Source organism: Equus caballus, chromosome 13 (genome assembly GCF_041296265.1).
Source record: "Equus caballus isolate H_3958 breed thoroughbred chromosome 13, TB-T2T, whole genome shotgun sequence".
In the NCBI taxonomy this organism is placed as follows: Eukaryota; Metazoa; Chordata; class Mammalia; order Perissodactyla; family Equidae; genus Equus; species Equus caballus.
Genome location: NC_091696.1, coordinates 7,660,576 through 7,680,521, shown reverse-complemented (window position 1 = coordinate 7,680,521; position 19,946 = coordinate 7,660,576). Strand labels below are relative to the sequence as shown.

Below are 19,946 nucleotides of genomic sequence, written 5' to 3'. Positions count from 1 at the left end.
CAGTACAATCCCCCAGGGGTTATTAGAGAGGGCTTATTATTGTTATTTAGTGAGTACTTGGGGGTGTGCAATCGGCAGTGGTGTCCAATCTTCTGCCAGAGAGGCACAAAGCTGCCCTTGTGTGGCCGTAGCACCTGTGTACAGGGTCTACGTCAGCTGTGGGTCTCAGCGGAGATGATTCAAGCCCAGGAAGTACAGGGTCAGGGAGGGAGAAGGCCAAATTCTTGCTCAGAAGGCAGCCAGGACTGAGGCCAGCAGAGCCAGGTGCCCAAGTGTGCTCAACCATGAACTCAGAGCACAGGCCCCTCGTGGCCTGTTTGTGCCTCACTCGGCCCATTTATCCAAAGGGAAGGAGATGTGAGGCCTGTCTTATGGTACATGAGGCAGTCAAAGCTGAGGAGGGAGGTGAAAGCATTTTGGAAAGTCGGGGTTCTAGAAGAATGAATGTAAGCAACTTGCAGTATTGGGGGTTTGGACAGGCTCTGATGGATCCTGGTCCCTGGTCCCACTCCAGGCAGAAGGAGGGAGGAGCCCTCATTCATTGAGCCTTGTACATGTCAGGGGAGCCGGGTCTTTGCAGGCCCACTCAGCAGAGCCTTACAAAGATCCAAAGTGATCGAAGTTGTGGGTGCCCCTGTGGGGGCTGAATCCTCTGAGGCTCAGAGAGATTCAGTAACTGGTTTATTCTTGAATGAACGAACGACCAAGAGCACCTAGCACGTGGATGGAGCTCCTCCCTACAGGCCATCGAACTCGTGAGACCCGGGAATCAAGCCTTCCCCTTTGGGGAACTTAATTCTAACAGAGAAGATGGGCACTGAACACTCATGGGGAGAAATGAGCAGACAATCCAGAGAGTAATGAGAGCTCTCCAGGAAACACAGCCTGGCCTGGAGGTCCAGAATGAAGGGGGTGGCACAGCCAGATGGCTCCCTCCTGTGGCCTGGGGAGGCCCCTCTGAGGAGGTGATATTTAAACTGATCCTGAGACATAAAATAGTGCCCCCAATGCCGGGAAGATGTGGCCTGAGGGTCCCAGGCCCAGGACGAGCAAATGCAGGGGCCCCAGGGCAGGAGAGAGCTCGGACTCTGGGGACCCTGTGGGAATCAGCTGATTGCACACCCTGTCTCTGTAGTTGTAAAGCTCAGTCCCTCTCCCCTCAGCAGTGAGAGGCCAGTTACCAGAGAACTGGCGGAAGATCCAGCCCTGGGATCCTGGGCGAGGGGGATGGGCGGGGGTGTAAGGAAGCCCTTGGCCTTCCCTCCATGACTGGGAGTGCAGACATGCACCCCTGCCCCTTCTGATAATGTCCTCATCCAGATGGCTCACTTGGAGTAAGCACCCTGGGAGGCAGGAAAAAGGGATGGTATTATGTGTCTTTTATTCTATGGGTGGCACTTAATTATCACTCATCAGATTCCAACAATAATGACAGTCCACCTCCCCTGATGCAGAATTGCCAGGATGCTAGGTGGGAGGGGTGTGGCCAGTGCCAAGTGTTTATGGGCACGAGCCGAGCTGGGTATAAAGGGCAGCGCTGTGAGGACTCGCACAGCCTCCTCCAGACCCCAGTGACCTGCCGGCGGCTGTGAGCACAGACCCCTGGAGATGAAGGTTCTGTTCCTGACCATCATCCTTGGCCTGATCACAGCCCTGCAGGCTCAGGACCCTCTGTTCTTCCCCTCAGAGAACGAGAATGTGAGCCCAGGGAAGGGCAGGGAGAGAGGTATGGGGGAAAGGCGGTGACTACCTGTTGGCCAGCAGTGACCAGGGGCCTTGTGTTAGGAGGTGTCATTCAAGGTCGAAGTTCTGACCCTGTGCTCCCTGCAGAGTGTGGTCAGAGGAACAGGAGGCTCTGTTCTTGTGTCTTCAGACAGCGCTCCTCCTTGGGCCCAGAGGCTGAAGCAGGGGAGCGGGTTCAGCATAGGGACTGTTGGTCTGACACTTTGGGAACCCAGAGGCACTGAGGACCCTGTGGAGTATAGACTCATCCAGGGCCAGGGCCCGGTCCCAGCAGAGAAGAGACTCATGGGGTGAGAGACCCCCTGCCTCTGTTTAGGGTCGGGAGCCCTGAGTGCTGGGCTGGTTCTAACAGAGCCCAGGGTGTGGATGTATGGGACCCAGCCAGCCTTTGGAGGACAGCAGCTGGGGTGCTGGGGATGTCTGGTGACGGCTGCAGCCCATGCACCGGGGATGGGGGTAGTGGGGTGAGGAGGAGATTCTGGGCCATGTCCGTGCTGGACTCACGGCCCCCACCCTGCTCAGATCATAGGGACATGGTATGTGAAGGCCGTGGTGGCTGACAAAGACCTGCCTAAGGAGAAAAGGCCCAAGAAGGTGTCCCCCTTGACAGTCACTGCCATGGATGATGGAGACTTGGAGGCCATGGGCACCTTCATGTGAGTATTGCCTCCCAAGGGTCCTGCTCTCCCCTCCTCCTCCCTCTCCCCAGGCTGCGAGGTGGCCCAGAGCAGCCCCTCTTTGTGCCTCTTCCCATCCCAGTTTGGGATGTGGGTAAAATGAATGTCCCCCTGACCTTGAAGGGAAAGAGTCCAGACTGTGGGGGGTGACAACGGAACTTGTGGGGACACCAGGGCAGAGGCCAATGTGCCAGGTGAGCTCAGGTTGGCTCGAGTGTGTTTCCTGACAGCCTCTCCCTCTGCCTCCCGTTTTCCAGGAAGGGGGGCCAGTGCCACGAGAAGAGAGTTGTGATGCACCAAACTGAGGAGCCTAGCAGATACAGCGCCTGTGAGTCCAGACCAGGCTGTGCCACATACCCTGCCAGAGCCCAGGCCTCCCCTTCCCCTGAGGCCGCCTGCTGCCTGGCAGTCCCTGCCCTGTCCCCTCCCAGGAGCAGCTAACCACTCCCTTCCCAGGAGTCTCCTTGTCCTGACATTGGACAGGTTTCTCCACAGCAGGGATGACAGTACCAAACCCTCCCTCTGGATGGTCCTAGCAATTCAGCTTGCAGAGAACCAAGGGTTGAGGATGAGGATGCAGGGCGGGGCAGGTGCTGGGAGAACAAAGGAAAGAGCCCCAGCCTCTGATGTCTTCTGGCCTCTGGTGACTCCACTGCTTGGGTTGGAACCTTCCTCATGAGGAGTCTCCCTCTCCAGAGTGTGGTCCATGGTTCTGAGCAGCAGTGTGTCCCGGGCACTGGACCAGCTTGGGCACCTGGATTATGGGGCAGTCAGTAGAGCTAAGGTGGCCGAGAAACTGAAACGTTCCAAAATGTTCCCTAATGTCTCAAATATTTTCTGCAGGAATGAAGACACTAAAGACCAATTTTCTCTATGTCTGTCTGCAGTTGGGGGAAAGAGGCACATGTACATCCTGGACTTGCCAGTAAAGGACCACCGCATCTTCTACTGCGAGGGCCAGCTCGGAGGGAAAGCAATCCGCATAGGAAAACTCGTGGGTAAGAGGCTGCTGCCCCAGGTCCTCAGAGATCCACCTCTCCTGACCCACCCCCACAGGCTCTGCTTCTAGAAGCCAGTGGAACTGGCTTCAATCCTGATTCTGGGGAATATGAACACCTGCTTGTCTTTGGGGGCCGGGCACAATTTGCTGCCCTTGGGTGGCCAGTCCGAAATCCCTCAGTGAGCTGACTTCTCACAAAGGGGATATGGACGCAGCTGCAAAGTCCCATCTCCTGGGGTCTGGGGTGTGAGGCCAGGTCAGCATTGGGGAGTGCACTGTTGCTGACAGAGGTCTTCTTGTGGCAATGACCCTCCAGATTGGGGTGAAGCCCAAGAATTCTCTGGCCAGAGAGCATCACAATTCCTCCAGGCCATCAGCTTCCTCCAGGCCATCAGCTTCTTCCAGGTCAGGGGTGTGACCCTGCAGCTTGGCTTTGAGAGTGGGCCTGGGACCCCAGGGGCCCTCGGTGTCTCGGAGTGTCTCCCTGGCTATCCTCCTTCATAGGAACCTGTCACCTGGGTGGTGGCCTGTCTCCTCTGGGCCTAATCTGTATACTTTCAGGGAAAACCCTCCATCTCAGCCTCAGCCATTACAGGACAAAGCCCCCCAAGTGCTGGGAGGCGCTGTCTCCTCTTGGGGTCTGCTTCCTGAACCTGGGGCTCACCTGGTCACCTTGCCTACAGGTAGAAATCCTGACATGAGCCTGGAAGCCCTGGAAGAATTTAAGAAATTCGCAGAGCACAAGGGCTTGCCACAGGAGAACATCATCATGCCCGTCCAGAGGGGTAAGAAGACAACTCTGCCCAGGTTCCCTGTGTCCACTCTGCATCCCCCACTGTCCCCCATGTCCCTCCCTATGTCCCCAACAGGTTCCTCGTGTCCCACTGTGCCCTTCAAGTCCCTCTGTGTCCCCCATGACCTTCCTCTCCCCTTCCCCTGCCCCCCCCCCATGGGGGATACATCAGCGCTGTGTTGTGTCACAGGGGCACAAGGGCCCCACTCCGGGTCTCTGCTATTGGTGTCAGAGCTGCGGCTTGATGGGGTCTGGGCCCTTGGCTAGGGTCTCTTCTCATTGCTGAATTTTCCTTGGTTTCTACAGAAAGCTGCATTCCTGAAAGTGACTAGGGTAAGTGACCCTTGAAGCAAACAAGAGTCCTGGGTTCAAAGGAACATCAGGAGTCACCAAGGCACCCCCAAGGTGGAGACAAGAGGGACTCCATGTGAGCCAGGCAGAGCCTTGTCTGCTCTGAAATCCTTTCTGGGATTTGATCCTTACTTGGGATGTCTGTCCCCGAACATCATTCCTGGGACATTTAGGGACTCCTTTTTTTCTCTGTCTCTGTAACTTAAGACCAATGGGCCAGGGTCTGTCCTCCACCACACCCATGCACCTGGTGGAAGTGGGAGCCTGCCCTCCATGCAGCAGCCCTGAGAGCATTACATGTGCCCCCAACACTGCCACCCCTGAGAACCCCACACCTGCCCCCCCTTCCCTCCCCTGTCCTGGACTCACTGACCCTCTCCCTTCTTTCTAGGGCAGGGGGCACCAGGACCCCACAGCAGCCCCAGGGTGACACCACCAGGACCCTCTGTCCTGCAGGACATGGAAGGAGCCCCTGCCTCTAGAGCCTGACCTGCTCTGCCCCTCCAGTTACCTTGACTCCCCTTCCTCCCCCAGCCATGCATCCCCTCTCCTAGTTCCACATAAAGAGCTTCAGCAGTTCCTGGTGACTCTGCCTGTCTGTGGGGTCCCTCGCGTGGGCTGGGAACTGGGAGGAAGTGGGCAAGCCAGAGAAGGCAGGACAGGAGGACCCATCTATGTCTCCATTCTCCTTGAGAGTTAGACCAATCCAATGGGCATTAGGGTCCAGGCCGAGGGATGGGTGCTACAGCTCTGACCAAGGGTCTAATGGGGGACAGGTCTGACACCCAAGAAGCTCAGGTTCTGGGTGGTCACGTGGTTGGGGAGAAGGGATGTGAAGATAACAGGGTCGGATACAGCCCAGAGGTGATGACATGTGTGCAGGTGGGGATCACCTGGCCCCCTGATTCCCAACTGCCTAGATGTGGTGACAGGAGTGCTGGGAGGCTGCCTTTGAGGGTGCAGGCAGGAGACCAGGCTTCCAAAGGCCATCAGGATGGGGACAACAGGACCCTGGAATCCCAGCCTGGGTGGGACTCTGCTCCTGCCCCTTCCCCCTAGGCCTGGCTGGACACATGCACTGCCCCTGGGGAGGGAGCCACTTCAAGAGGGACCTTGTTCACAATTGTAATGTCATCACTATGGTTTCCCAAATCACCCTGGGGCTTTGCAGTGACAGCCAGCCAACTGAGGTCAGGGTCTCCTTGCTTGTGGTGGGAGAGGTGAATGCAGCCCAGCTTCCCTAGAGACAGGGGGGTGCCTGGAGCTCCCTTCATGCAGGGTCAGTGCACCTTCCCAAGTCACAGGCCCAAGGTCCCCGGTGGGATGGCCAGCATCCCTGGGCCTCTCCTGAACACAGCAGGCCCCAGATGCAGACTTCTGGCACCCTGGTACTTGTACGTTCCTTCCTTGACAACGAAATACTAGGTAGGGAGTCCCTGCATGGTGCAAGCCCCCCACAGGTTGAGGCGGTGCCCAGGGGGCCAGGCAATCACAGGTTACAACTGCCTTGGCTTTGTTTTTTCAGCTTCCATAAGGATGACAGTTCTTATACCACTGTCCCTGCAATGGCACGAGGCCATCAAGGCAGGAGCCTGGGAGGAGGGAGTCGGTGGAAGACTCTGTGCATGCAGGCCCGTGTCCTGGGATTCCAGGACCCTGTGCCATTTGTCCACCTGGTGCTGACCTGCCCCTAAGCAGCGGTGTCCCTCTGATGTGGCAGCCCCAGGGGTCTGTGCAGAGAAGGGGCTGTGAGATGGCCAGGGTCAGGGTTCAGGGTCCTCAAGGGTCGAGGGGTTAAGACTTGGGGTAGGGATGCTAAGACCTGACAGGTGACAATCCTCAGCAGAACTTCCCCAGGGCACACCCCTCCAGCTGGAGAACAAGTGGGCAGAGCTGAAGAATCCCTGTGCCCAGCCCATGGGCTCATACAGAGCCGATTTTCAGGGTCTGTCTTCCTAATTGGGGGGCAACAGAATTCCTACATGAAGTCTTTTCTTTGGTCTGGGAATCCAAGTCCAGTACCTGCCCCAGCACTGTCTGCACCACAACAGCCTTGGCCCTGCCTGCAGGCTGTCCAGGTGCCCGGTCTGTGCTGGGCAGTGGTTTTCAGTGGATTCCTGGACCCTGGAGGGCCTGGTGTCCTGGGAGGGCCTTCATGGGCAAGATGGGGCAGAACAAGTGGAATCTTAACCGAATCCTGCAAACCACACTTCCCATGGGACAGGACCCTGTATGGACCCCAGGAAGACCACAGACTTTCTCAGAGAGGCAGCTGGCATCCTGGGGACTCAAGTCCCTGTGGTCAAACCACCATGCTTTACTCCCCACGTGGACTTCATTCTGGGTGGAGCCCAAGGAGCATCCCTGAAATGAAACCACCCCAAACAGGTCCAGGTCTGAGGTCCTAGCTGTCGTGGCCTCAAAGCAACAGGTGGACAGACAGAACGAAGAGTAAGAAGCGGACCCCACATAGAGTTCATCGTTCCTACAGACAGGACCCTTCTATTTCTCCCTTTCTCCTCTGGCTTGTTTACCTGATTTCTTGCTCAGTTGGTTCCTCTGAGAATTGGCCACTGAGCCGGGTAAGAGAGCAAGAGGGGCCTTGGGGTTGATACCTGAGAAAGATCAGGAGGGAGGAAGCCAAATGAGGCAGGAGACTCTCCAAGGAGCCGAGCTGGCCCAGCGGGGAGTTGGGAGCCATGGCTGCCCATGGAGGAGCCTGCATGGTGGAAAGGCCAGCTCAGCACTCTCCTCCCCAAAGTCCCAATGGGCTCGGTCCTGGGGTGCTGCCACTGGTGTCTTTAGCCAACTGTCATCCTTGCAGCTCACTGGCAGGCTCTCTCCTGAAGGGGCTCAGAGCGTCACCCTGCGTGGACACTATAGCCCACCTGTCATGTCCTGAGCTCATGTAAACACCTCTGCTCGCCTTTAGGGAGCACCTCCTCCAGGTCCTGGGAATCCTCCTTTCAAGAGGACACTCAGAAGAGAGAAGACAGCGGTCAAACCACAGCCCCTGACCCACTGTAGCTGGTCCTAGGGCCAGACTGACCCACACAGCCACCCTTCAGTAGTTGCTTCTCTATGCCACACACCCTGAGACCCCCTCCATCTCAGTGGGGCCCAGATGGATGACCCAGATGTTCCTGTTTACTTGCTGGTCGGAGGGCAGCGTATGTCTACTCATGCTCACCACACATGGGAGCACCACGTCTGCACAGATGAGCACTCGACCCCTGACCTCTAGTTAAGAAGGGGTTGGGAAGAACCATCTAGAGCAGGAATCAGGCTGGTCTCCTCCCGAGAGACCCAGTTCAGGTCAGCTCTGCACTTAAAAGGCCCTGCTGTGCAACTCAGCAGAAGGAAATGACTCCCCACTGCCGGGGAGCTGCCTCTGTGGGGGCTCACTGACCTCAACTCACCCCTTCTAGGGTCAGCCTCGAGGGGACCCAGGCCACAGGTGGGGATTGCCTAGGCCACTTGGCCAGCTACCATCACTGACCACTGCACTTTCGCTCCACATCAAGTTCAGAAACTCCACACAACTCCTGCCATCTCCTTCTGAGAGGCACAACCTCACCCTCACCCCTTCACTAATTCCAGAATATTTTCATCACCCCATAAAGATTCCTCAGGCTTTAGCAGTCACTTCTTATTCCCTCCCCTTCCATGACCCCTGGCAATCACTAATCTACTTCCTTTCTCCCTGGATTTGCCGACTCTGAACATTCTCATAAATGGAGTCCTGCAATGTGTGGCCTTTGGTGTCTGCCTTCTTCCACCCAGTATCACGTTTCCAAGGTCCATCCACGTTGCAGCTGTGTCAGAACTTCATTTGCTTTATGAGTGAATGAGATCCCATTGCTTGGATAGATTGCATTTGGTCATCCATTCTTCAGCTGGTGGACATCAGGGTTGTTTCCACCCTTTGACTATTGTGAATAGTCAAACCTGACCTTTGTCGGGACCACCATCAGCGGTGATGAACGTCCAGCAGAGGAGCAGCATGGCCAGGGCTGGAGGGTTCTGGGACCTGGTAAAGGTGGAATCATGAATCCTTTGGAGCAAGAACTGGGTACCTACCTGCACTTGGTTAGGGTCTCAGTCCTGTTATTCTGAGCCCCACATGGACCTGGGCCAGAGTTTTCTCTTGTGTCCTTGGTGACATCTCCCAGGCACAGCAGAGCATCTTCCTGCCCTCTAGTGGAGGGGGGACCTCAGTGAGGCCTTGGACAGGTTTCCATTCACCATAGGTCCCTCCACCCTTTTCAGCAAGAACTGTACCGGGTAGCAGTGGGAATGTTGTGGAGCCTTCCCCTTACCATACCCAGGCACACACACACACAGACACACTACAGACACACTTGCTACACAATATAAACACAGAGAGACACATACGCAATTGTGCACATGCACACACTCAGACAGATACACAGAGACTATTATGCACACAGAGAGACATATACACACACGTGCATGTGCACACGTGTGTACATGTCTACATACGGATATACATGTGCACAAATGAACATGTAAATTTGTGTACAAATGCATACACGAATGCACACATAGACAGATAGACACATATGCAGATACACATACATGCACACACACACTTAAGCACACATGCACAGGGACAAGATGACGCCATTTGCATTTGGTGGAAAGTTCTGGGAGCAAAATCGAGGAGGAATGAGGGACAGGGAAAGCAGAGGCCACTCAGGATATTTCAGTCAGAGATCTCATCCCAATACTTCCAAGTCTCGAGGTAGGAAAGGGGCAGCAGCAGCAGAGCGAGGAGGTGGACTGCGGGCATGCATCTGAGCAAGGCCCCAGGTGGTGTGGGGAACAGAAGTGAAGGGTACAGAGGGTCAGTGAGGTCTCCCAGGGTCTCACTGGGAGCAGTGATGAGAATACAGAACACAGGAACCAGGGTACATTTGAGAGGAAGGAGATCAATTCCGCCTGCAGGGAGAAAGGCAACTGCAATGGGAGCCGTGGGTATCCTTGTGGGGATGTTTAGAGCGGGCTGGATGCTTTGCTTGGAGTTCAGGAGGTCTGGCGGGAAAGGGGAGGTGAGGGGACGTCAGCTCCAAGGTGGGATCTGTAGCCTGGACTGGACCAACTCTCCCAGGGATGCTCGAGGGACGGGGCTTGTCGAGGATCCCTGGGGCTCGTACAATAAAGGCCAAGGCGAGGTGGAGGATACACACAAGGAAGCCATTGTTTATCTTGCTAACTCTCAATGCAGATGTTTACTACTTCCCATTCTGATGACATTCTCCCTTCCAGATATGTTTTTTCAGAAGGAATCAAACCCAAGAGTAATGATGACTAATTACAAAAATTTAAGACCATCCATTCACAGGATCCAAACAATATAATCACCACCTACATGGCAAACTTGAAGGGCCTTTATGAAGGTCAGGGAGTGGCAGGATCCTGTCTCCAGGTCAGCCTAAGCCAGAGGATAAAAGGGCAGCTGGCAGGCCAGGAGAGCAGGGAACAGATATAGGGGCTCCCACTGGGCCATGCAGCCCTCCCTCCTGAAAGCATGGCTAAGTCTGCTCTCTGTGCTATGAGAAGAGGGGACCCAGTTTATTCCCACCCACACTGAAAAGGTGAGGTGAGAATATCAGTAGGGATGAGCAGTTGGCCTGTACAGGTCCCAGGTCAGCCACCTTCACTGGCTTAGAGTCTCAATTCTGTTATTCTGAGCATCAGGTGAGCTTGGGCCAGAGTTTCCTCTCGTGTCTTTGGTGATGTCTCCCGGGGAGAGCAGAGCATCTTCCTGACCGCTGCGTGAGTGGGCAGTTCAGCGAGGCCTTGGGCAGATTTTCATCCACCATAGGTCCCTGCCAACCCCTTACTTCTGGTGAAATTATGGGCAAGTCAGGTAGCCTTTCTAAGATGTAGTTTCTTCAGCAAAGTCATGGTTTGGAAGGAACTTTGCATATTTTAAGTCTACCTATTAATGTGAAGAATGTTGTCCCTATTATGTGTTTATATTTTGCAAGGTACTACACTGTGGTCAATATTAAAAGTCAAACACATTATTATCAAACATGTTATAAATTTCCAAAATCCATAGTGCTGTTGAAACAATATTTGAGGTCTGCAAATATCTAGATGACACCAGTCCCTACACGGGGACCATCACAGCCTCACCTCCTCTGTGCCTCTTCTTGGTATTTTTGTGACCTGGACCGCCGTGACACTCGGCCTTGGGCTCCAGGCCTCCCTAACACCTCACCTCCCACTAAAGAGTCCAGCGTTTCTTCCCCCTCTCTGCCCATTTGTCTCCCCATGTCCGCCTTTCCTCTCTGGGTGATTGTCAGCTTTCCAGCCTAACTCTTGTCCACCTGGGCCTGAGGAGACAAGTGGTCCCCTCTCTTTGCCTTTTCTCTGGTATATGCCCATGTCTGGATCTTCCCTCTCCCTCACCCATGAAAGGATTATTTCATTCAGTCCTGAGATTTAACCTCAGCCTCTCAAGGAACGTGAGCCGCAGAAGACACAGGCAGGAGCTGGTGCTGGGAAACCAGATCCTGGTGGGTGGCCATGTCCAAGATCTTGGGAATAGCATGAATATGTGTGCTCATCATCGGAACAAAACTGCACTTGATTTCAGGGGACAGAGCTTGACAATGGTAATGGTTTAGAGGATCTGGAGCCCTCAATAGCATCAGGGCAGAGGAAGGGCCGGCCACACAGTCATAATAATTTTTATCCTATGTTCCCAAATTACCTAGTAAATGGATAGATAGATGGTGAATAAATGGATAGTGGGTGGGTGGGTGGATGAATGGATAGTGGATGGTTGATGGAAGGACTGAAGGATGGTGGGTGGATAGTAGGTGGATGGATTGATAGTAGGTAGTGAATGTATGGTGAAAGGATGGAAGGATGGTGGATGGATGGTGGGTGGATGGATGGATGGTGGTTAGGTGGGTGATGGATGGATAGTGGATAGATGAGTAGATGGATAGATAGATCAATGTATGGAAGGATGGATAGATGTTGCATGGATGGGGGATAAATGACAGGATTTTGAATGGATAGTGGGAGGAGGGATGGATGATGGCTGCCTGGCTGGATAGTGTATAGATGAGCAGATGACTGGATGGATGGATAGATGAGGGACGCATGGTGGATAAATAGGTGGGTGGACGGATGAATGGACGAATGGATGAATGGCTAGATGGATGGAAGGATGATGGATGGATGGATGGTGAATGAATAGATGAACAGATGAGGGATAGATGAATGGATGAATAAATGGTGGATGGATGGCTTGTGGATGTGTGCACGATGGATGGTGGATAGATGGATGGATGGATGGATGGCTAGATGGATGGATGAATGAATACCTATGAGGCAACGATTGCCAAGGCACACTTGGACACTTCTAAGGTAAGTGAGTCTAATCCAATTGAGCATCACTGTGAGCTCTATGCACAGCTGCTCCATCTACTGCTCTTCCTTTCTCGTCCCTACCTTATTCTGGATTGGGGAGATGTCCAATTCTGACAAGGTTGTGGTCCTTTCACAGTTCTCCTCTCAATGAGCTCATCAACAGCCCCTCCCCTTCAGGATATTAGGGTCTTCGCAGTTTCTGTGGAAATCTCATCGGACATTTCCCACCAGTGTCAGCTTCCTCAGCTGACGCGATGGGACGGCAGACTCAAGTGGAGGGACAACTTGCTGTTTGCCTCTCGTATCTCCATCAACCATATGATCTCTTTCCTTGTTTCACCTGACTTCACAGCCCATTTTCCTGAGCCATGGACATCTGCTCTGACATTAGTCATTTTAAAGACATCTGGGCTCAGTCCCTTCAATCTTGTTACATTTTTCTCCATAAAGCCCTTATTACCGACATCTTTTTTCCCCAGCTTTCAGGAAAATGGTATAGAAAGTGCTGAGCAGGAACCATTGATATCACCAGAGTAAAGTGATGCCATCCCTGCCACCCTTCGGCTTCAGAATGAACTTCAAGGTTTTTGGAATTCAGAACGCACAACATGGGGGTGTCCCTCCCTCTCGTCCCACCCCTGAGCTCCCCAATACCAATCCTGGGGTACTGGAAACAGGCCTCATCTCCTACCTGCACATTGGAGCCAGGCAGTGGCCTGCCATATAGGTCCTATGTCTTCTAATTATTAATGTGCTGGTGTTTCTAGGACACTTTACACGATAAAGATGGTGGTGGTGTTAATGAAAATAAGGGAGAGTCACCACCATGTACTAAGAACTAATTACAGTGTGGTTCCCTGGATAATGCTTTACTTGCCTTCTCTCATTCACAACCTGCAAAAGCCCAGTGCTGTGGGTATTTGAGGAAGTGGAGGCTTCACAGTTCTCACATGAGCTGGAAGGTGAATAGACTGATAGGCACTGGGGATCTCTGAGCCCAGAGTGCGAGCTCTGGACTGGCTTCTGCTGAGACAAAGAACAGAGGCCTCTTGTCTACAAGACAGGTGGGCAAATGGGCCAGGGGCAGCCATTGTCATCCTCTTGTACCCAGTGGGGCCCCTGGTGGACTCACCTGGCAGCTCAACTCTGTAAGCGAGATGGCCAAGGAAGAGGTTTGGGGTATTCTCCATAGCACACCAACAGCCTCTCTAGGATCCTGTTGGGAACTGTCAGCAAGACAAGAATTATGTGTCCTTAGACTAGGCCTTATGGGGGAATTGTGAAAGTCACTTAGTGAGAGGCAAAATGCTCTGTTCCTCAGGGGGAAGTGGGGCTAGTCAGGGCATTGACTGTTCCGTTAGCTCATTCCATTCAGCCTACCACATGTGCTGGGTGTTGTTTACACCATCCTGGGCACTGGAGACAAGGTAAATAAGATGAGGTCCCCACTCAAACTTTCAAAGTCTTCTTGAGTGGCAGATAGGCAAGCTTTACCCAAGAGGAATGCCAGTCCTGAAGCCTGCAACCCACAGCCTCACTGTGCTTGAGATGGGAGGACTTCACCCAGGAGGGATCTCCTGGCTGAGGCTGGGGGAGGAGGAGTTTGCAAGATTCACTGGACAGTCTCCTGACCATCCATGCTATGCGGCCACATCAGCAATGCCTGGGGACATTTGTGAGGGAGGTCACGGAGGTTCACATGCTTCAGGAGATCATGGCAGTAGAGTGTGATGAGAGGTGATGACAGGGGCTATGGGATTGAAACTATCCTTTCATTTTTTTTCAGCAAAGATGCTGCAGAACCCCAGTTCAGTGTCCTTGGTGTATTGGGGTGGGACTGACAAGGCAGGGGCTGGGCTTAATGGATAAAATGGTGGCACAACCCTGGGTTGGAAGAGGCAGGATGGGCATTGAGAGAATGAGGAGCGTGCCCTTTGGTTGACAAGTCAGTATTCACCCCCTGGAAACCTTGGGATGCTTCCAATGCCAGAACAGATCTCGAAGGCAGCTCCTGTTTTCTAGGAAGGCAAGTGGATGCAAACTGTTTATAATGCCCTTTGTGGAATCATTGCCTCAAAATTCAAAATCTGGTAGTGGCCACTGGCTCAGCTGCATGGATGGCCTTGGCTTCCAGGGGGCAGCACTTTTGCTGGAATGTGCCAGGTGACCACCCAGTCTGTGAATCTGGGTGAATCACCATGTGACAGACTCAGCTCCTACTGTACTGTGGAAACCTCAGATCTCTACTTGGGGAGACAGTTTTTCCTCCACTGCTCAGAACTGTCAATCATCCTGACTCCTCCCCACCCATAGCTCATGTTCTTTCCACACCCCATCCAAGGACCGACTTTCTCCAGTTTTCCAAAGCCCGGGCACGCCCTTCCGTGATCACCCCTCCACCTGTGAACCTGTCTCGCTGCAGCTGGCCTTGTGCCCAGGGACAGGACAATTGTGCTTCCCCGGCCTCACAGGATCCCCAACCTCAGCGGACACAAAAGTTGCTGGTACAGAGCCTGTCACCTCCTCTTATTTCATTCAGAGATCAGGTCAGGAAGTCTCAAGTTCAGGTCACCTGCTCCTAAGCTCCTGCAGCATTTGAGAGAACTCGTGAAAACAAGCCTCCGGCAGCCTTGGCTGATGACAGCGATCCTGAGGCCAGCAAAGAGACGCAGGGTGGACAGCCTCCCTGCCGGCCACCAGCCGTCTCCACTCTGCACTGCTGGGGATCTGGGCCTGCATCCCTCCTGGCCACGCAACTCCCTGCATCGGGGTTTCCCCCACGTCTGCTCTTCCTCCTTCAGGCATTAGGACCTTCCCCAACCCCACAGGCCACAAGGAGTCCAACATGGCTCTAACCCATGTCACCTCCAGGGTGGCAACCCACCATCAACGTCTGGTTCATCCTGGAGAGAGACCATGGTATCGAGTGCTTCAGGGACAAGATGAATAATCAGGGCATGAAGATGATGAAGCTCTTGAGTGGGGCTCTCCACAGAGCAGGAGGCACCTTAGGGACAGTGGCATGGCCACAGAGAAGGGGCTGCCCACAAGGGCTGGCACCTCTGGCAGCTGTGCTCAGCCATTGGGCCAAACTGCACCCTATGCGCTGATCAGGGTCCCTGTGTGTGTGTGTGTTCATGTGTGTGTGCGTTCGGGTGTCTGTATAAGTCTTCACTGTCTGTCTCTTCACCATCACTGCGACTCGACCCTTCTTGGTCACTCTGCCATCCACCCAGATGATCCTTCTGACATCCTGGACCCTCAGGGCCCTGTCCACCCTCCTTCACTCAACCCCTGCCACCCACTACCCTGGCCTCACTCCACACATATAAACCTCTCCAGCATGACTGATAACCCATTTCAGGCCAACCCCTTCCAGTCGGCACCCAGTGGTGTCTTTGCAGCCCAGTCACTGTGGGCTCCCTCTCCTCATTCATCCTCAGCCACTGGGTCTCCCCGTCTGCAAACTTGGCTCCATGTTCACTCTCCTTCCCCTCCATCACGTCCTTTCTTCCTCTGCAGACACTGAGCTCCGGGACAGCCCCACGCTCCTGTCCTGTAGCTCTGACCGACCCCTTCCATGGTCCTGGCCAGGTGAAATCCACCCTGGGAACCCAACTCTCTGCCTCCTCCGCATCTGCCCCCAGCCGGGAAAGGGGCAGAGGTTGGTGCAGTGAGGGCTGGTCCCACCTTCACATCACAACCACAGACTACAAGGGCCCTCAGTGCTGCCCACACCTCTCCCAGTGTCCCCAGAGGACCTCATTTCTCCCTGTTCTACATACATTTCACGCATTCCTTCTCTCCTCACCATACACCCTGCCTCCCTGTGCAGGACAAATCTTCACCCCACACAAGGCTCAGTGCCTGGATTGTGTGCACTATATGTGTACACAGCTTGGTGGGGCAGGATGTGGGTGTGACATACACATTGCCAGCTAGGAGGGGCCTGAGGTACAGCTTCTGAGACCCAGATTCCCCCAAGTAGAGGCCAAGCCCAGGAGGCTGGGAGAGACTGACATCCTAAGGGAGACAGAGTCCACACCAGGGGACTCTCCCTTCTCCAGGATGCACGTCTTGGGAAGGGGAATTCGTGCTCTAATGGTCCAGGCTGGGAAGACGGGGTTCCACTCAGGAGGGGCTAGGGGCTGATTCAGGGTGAGAGGGAGGAGAGTGGAGGCCCTTGGAGTCTGGGAACTGGCAGTCTGAGCCCCCTTCTCTTGATGCCCCCCCCCCCCAGCAAGCCATCGAATGTGGGGATGTCCCTTAAGGACAGGCTGTGGCAGAGTGGACAGAGCACGCCTGAGCCCAGGGGGTTCCATCCTATCCCATCCACAGGGTGTGATTCTCTGCTCTCCAGGACACAGGGGGCTGCCTTTCATGTGGAGTCTTCAGATAAATGAACCACCTCAGGGTCCTCAGCCACGCAAGCAGCTCCTTGGCTCAGGCTACTTCTGTCCAAAATGGAAAAACGCACAATGAAGAATATAGAAACGACCTATAATCCCACCACCGATATCCAGCTCCCTTCACGCCCAGACCTGGTCCTTTGTGTTTGAATGGGGATCAAACCGGGAAATTTGTTTTTAAATTTTCGTGGCATTTCTATTGCCCTCCTGACTCTTCAATGTCCGAGCTGAAAGGACTAACCAATTAGAGATGACCTGGTTTAGTTCCCTTCCTGTGTTTACAGATGGGCAGGAACTGAGACAGGGAAGGATGGAGGGGCCCCAGGCCTTGGACCCTTCCTCCCGCACCTCAGCATCAGCTCTGCTCTGTCCCCTCAGGCTCACCTGGAGACTGTGTCTTGACTGGATCCCCCTCCTGCTCCTCCCTCTGCCACAGGACACCATCCACCAGCTCCCTCACCTAAAGAGATAAGAACAGCAAGAACAACTATAAAAGCCGTCATTCAAGGAGTTCTTGCCCTGTGCCAGCAAGGAGATAATTATCTCACTAAGTAAGAGGAACCAAAATTAACTCATTTTACAGATGAAGAAACCAAAGCCCACACGGTTAATCAATTGGCCAGGGTCTCTCTGACATAAGAAGAGGTTAAATCCAGGATATGAACCCACACCCATAATTCTGGAGTCTTGCACTAATAACTATGCCTTGGAACTAATCAGTAAAAAAGTCCATAATCATGTGATTGGATTTGCAATTTGGAGCATAGCATCCATACCAGAAAGTATGGAAATCGTACTTGCATAGCTCCATGAATTATCCAAGGGAACACACCCGGCAACCATATTCACAAGAAACAGAAGGTGACTAAGCCTCCAGTGGCCCCCTGATACACCGATCCCAGGTCACTGCCCTCACTCGCCCAAGGGGAACCAATATTCTAACTTATGAATGTGCTTTCCTTGTCTTGGAACTGTGTTTAAACAAAATCATGCAGAGTTTCTTCTTCTATGTCTGACTTCTTTCATTATGCTTGTAAGATTCATAAATTTTCTTGAATGTGGCTGTGGTTGATTTTTATTTCTGTACACAATTCCATTTTAAAACATATAACCCATTTTATTTATCCATGCCACTGCTGATGAACATTGGGTTGTTTCCAATTTGATGAGGTGGAAAAAACCAAAGTAGTATCTTTAAAAGTACACATTTTTGTAAGAAAGTGATTTATATATACTTTGTAAGTATGGTCATGCATCGCGTAATGACGGGGATACATTCTGAGAAATGTGTCGTAAGGCGATTTTGTCGTTGTGCAAACATCACAGAGTGCACTTACACAAACCTAGATGGAATAGCCCGCCGCACACCTCAGCTATACGGCACCAGCATCAGATACACGGTGGATCATTGACCGAAACGATGTTATGCAGCACACGACTGTACTGAAAAATTTAGGGAAGAACATACGCTAAACTATTAGTAAGAGTTATCTTTGGGTGAGAGGACTTTTTTGTGCTGTCAGCATTTTCTCATTGTCTTCACTGAGTATGTATTGCTTAAATAATAACAATTTAAGTGAAATCCTACTGTGTCCCAGGTGCCCTACCAAGCGCAGGGCAGTTAGGAAGACTAGGACCCGACCAGGACCAAAATGCAGGACTTGATAGTGAGACTGGCATCCAGACCAACTCGTGTTAGGATCAGGGTGACCCGGGGCAAGTGACTTAACTTTCCCTACCTCAGTTTCCTCCTGTGTAAAATGGGGATAAGAACAGTCTCGCTCCTGTTATTATGGAAAGATGTTTATGATTTATTGAGTAAAATAAAATTTAATGGGTGTAGAGTTTCACATCTAGAAGATGAAAAAGTTCTGGAGATCTATTTCACAACAATGTGAATATACTTTACTGAACTTCAAAGTGCTTAAGACGGTACATTTTATAGCATGGTTTTTTTTTAACACAATAAAAGAGAAACAAATTAAACTACTTTAAAAAAGCATCCTCTCTCTCATGGGGTGGTCACGAGGACTGTTTTTGGGGAGATAACACATATAAAAGTTCCTGGCGGGCATGATGAGCATGCTTGTTATGCTCCTCTACTCCGTGCCAGGTAACTCTGCACCAGGAGTGCTGGTGTCAGAGCTTTGCAACGAGGCAGTAATGTTATCACTACAATTTTAGCCAAAGTTCTGTTCACGAAAACACTTTTCCAAAGGTAGTTGTTAACCTCAGGGGGCAAAAAAACATTCTTCGCTAGGAACAAAAGGGTGGCCGTGATGTCACTGAATAAACCACTGTGTCTGCGAGCAGCCCCTCTCTGCACAGACACGGCACAACCGAGGCAGAGGGTTAGAAGCATCCCTAAGCAAGATGATGGAGAAGGGTTGCCTTCCATCCCTCACACTGCCTTCAAATAGCCTAGGTTGAAGGGATTTTTCTTATCCCCTTATTTTTAAAAAATACACAGCCCAGGGCAATTCTCATGCCTCGGCTGCCCCATGTGGAGAGTGGAGGCTGAGTCACTGGGTCTCGGAAGCTGCGGGCTCACAGCAGGGCTTGGAAAATCAGTATCTGTCTCTGAAGTGATCCGAAGTGCTGAGAACTTTACCACAAACGGCAGTAGGCAGACATTAGCAACAGTCTTTCACAGCCTTCGAAGATGTGGGTTTCCTTCCCAAACAGCCTCGAAAGGCAGCAACGGGAGCTATCCTCTAAGATGCAGACATCCGGAATTCGGCTGCAGAAGTGCTTTCCAGAGAATCCCAGCTCTGTCTGCAGACAGGCACAAGAGACAGCTGGACTCTGGGTGACTGTGGATGGACCTACACCTGAGCATCTCCTCTCTCAGAGAAGAGCACAGCACTGTGGCTAACAGAACACCCTAAATGCTTATCTTCGAATCTAGGTCCCGTCACTAATGACCTGTGAACCTTTGGGTATCATTCTTCCCCACTCTGTGCCTCAGTTTCCACATGACATACAGCACCTCTTACTCAACAGGGCTTGCCCTGAGGATTAGCTCAGACAAAGGAGGGGCAGGGATGCATCGGGGTTTTCTTTTAGTCACATAAGCACTCAAAGGAAGTTAGCTACTCTTCCTAAGAATGCCTAACATGCAAAAGCACAATTACTGGAAAGTGAAAATCACAAAAATTAACTTCCTGCATAATCTACTGGTTTTTAAATTTTGCCTTTTCCTGAAATAAAAGAGAATTTTGAGGAAGTCTTCAGACTCATCAAATCAGTCACAAGAAATCTGGATGAGCACTCTCTTTCTGAAAACCAGCGTTCAAATACATGGGCCCAACAGAGACTGGAGGACCAGCAGTAAGTGGTATTGTGTTACTCCTCCTCGTTCCTCCAGCTCCTTCACCTCCACCCGGCAAACCCTTAAAGGGAAAGGTCTGTGGTCTTCTTCTCAGGGGAATGAGGAAAGAGCCAGACTCCTCCTCCACAGCCAGGACAGGGGCGGGACCAGGGGGATCCTGTCAGGGAAAGCTGGAGACTGGAGCCATAGAAAGTTCAAGAACCATACCGAAAGTGGCCTGGACCTGACA

General features: G+C 52.6%; 1 protein-coding gene and 1 long non-coding RNA gene across 48 annotated transcripts in view; one reads left to right on the top strand and one right to left on the bottom strand.

The window, feature by feature from the left end:
• The window catches only part of LOC138917083 (uncharacterized), a 102,743-nt gene that overhangs the window by 13,858 nt on the left and 68,939 nt on the right, over positions 1 to 19,946 (bottom strand). For 16 of the 47 annotated variants that reach the window (XM_070231568.1, XM_070231569.1, XM_070231566.1 and 13 more), the window contains 3 exons: positions 13,110 to 13,203; positions 12,855 to 13,030; positions 9,788 to 10,359 (listed from right to left, as the gene is read on the bottom strand). In XM_070231568.1, the coding sequence (XP_070087669.1) occupies positions 10,245 to 10,359; positions 12,855 to 13,030; positions 13,110 to 13,203 (385 nt within the window). In that variant the 3' untranslated portion in view covers positions 9,788 to 10,244. Of the gene's footprint in view, positions 1 to 9,787; positions 13,204 to 15,837; positions 16,432 to 16,770; positions 16,847 to 17,723; positions 17,926 to 19,946 lie in introns of those variants that run through there. The other 31 variants (XR_011424533.1, XR_011424550.1, XR_011424537.1 and 28 more) reach the window with 13 other exon arrangements.
• On the top strand, positions 4,420 to 5,143 carry LOC138917085 (uncharacterized). The gene is made up of 2 exons (XR_011424564.1): positions 4,420 to 4,546; positions 4,956 to 5,143. It is a non-coding gene; the product is annotated as an uncharacterized lncRNA (long non-coding RNA).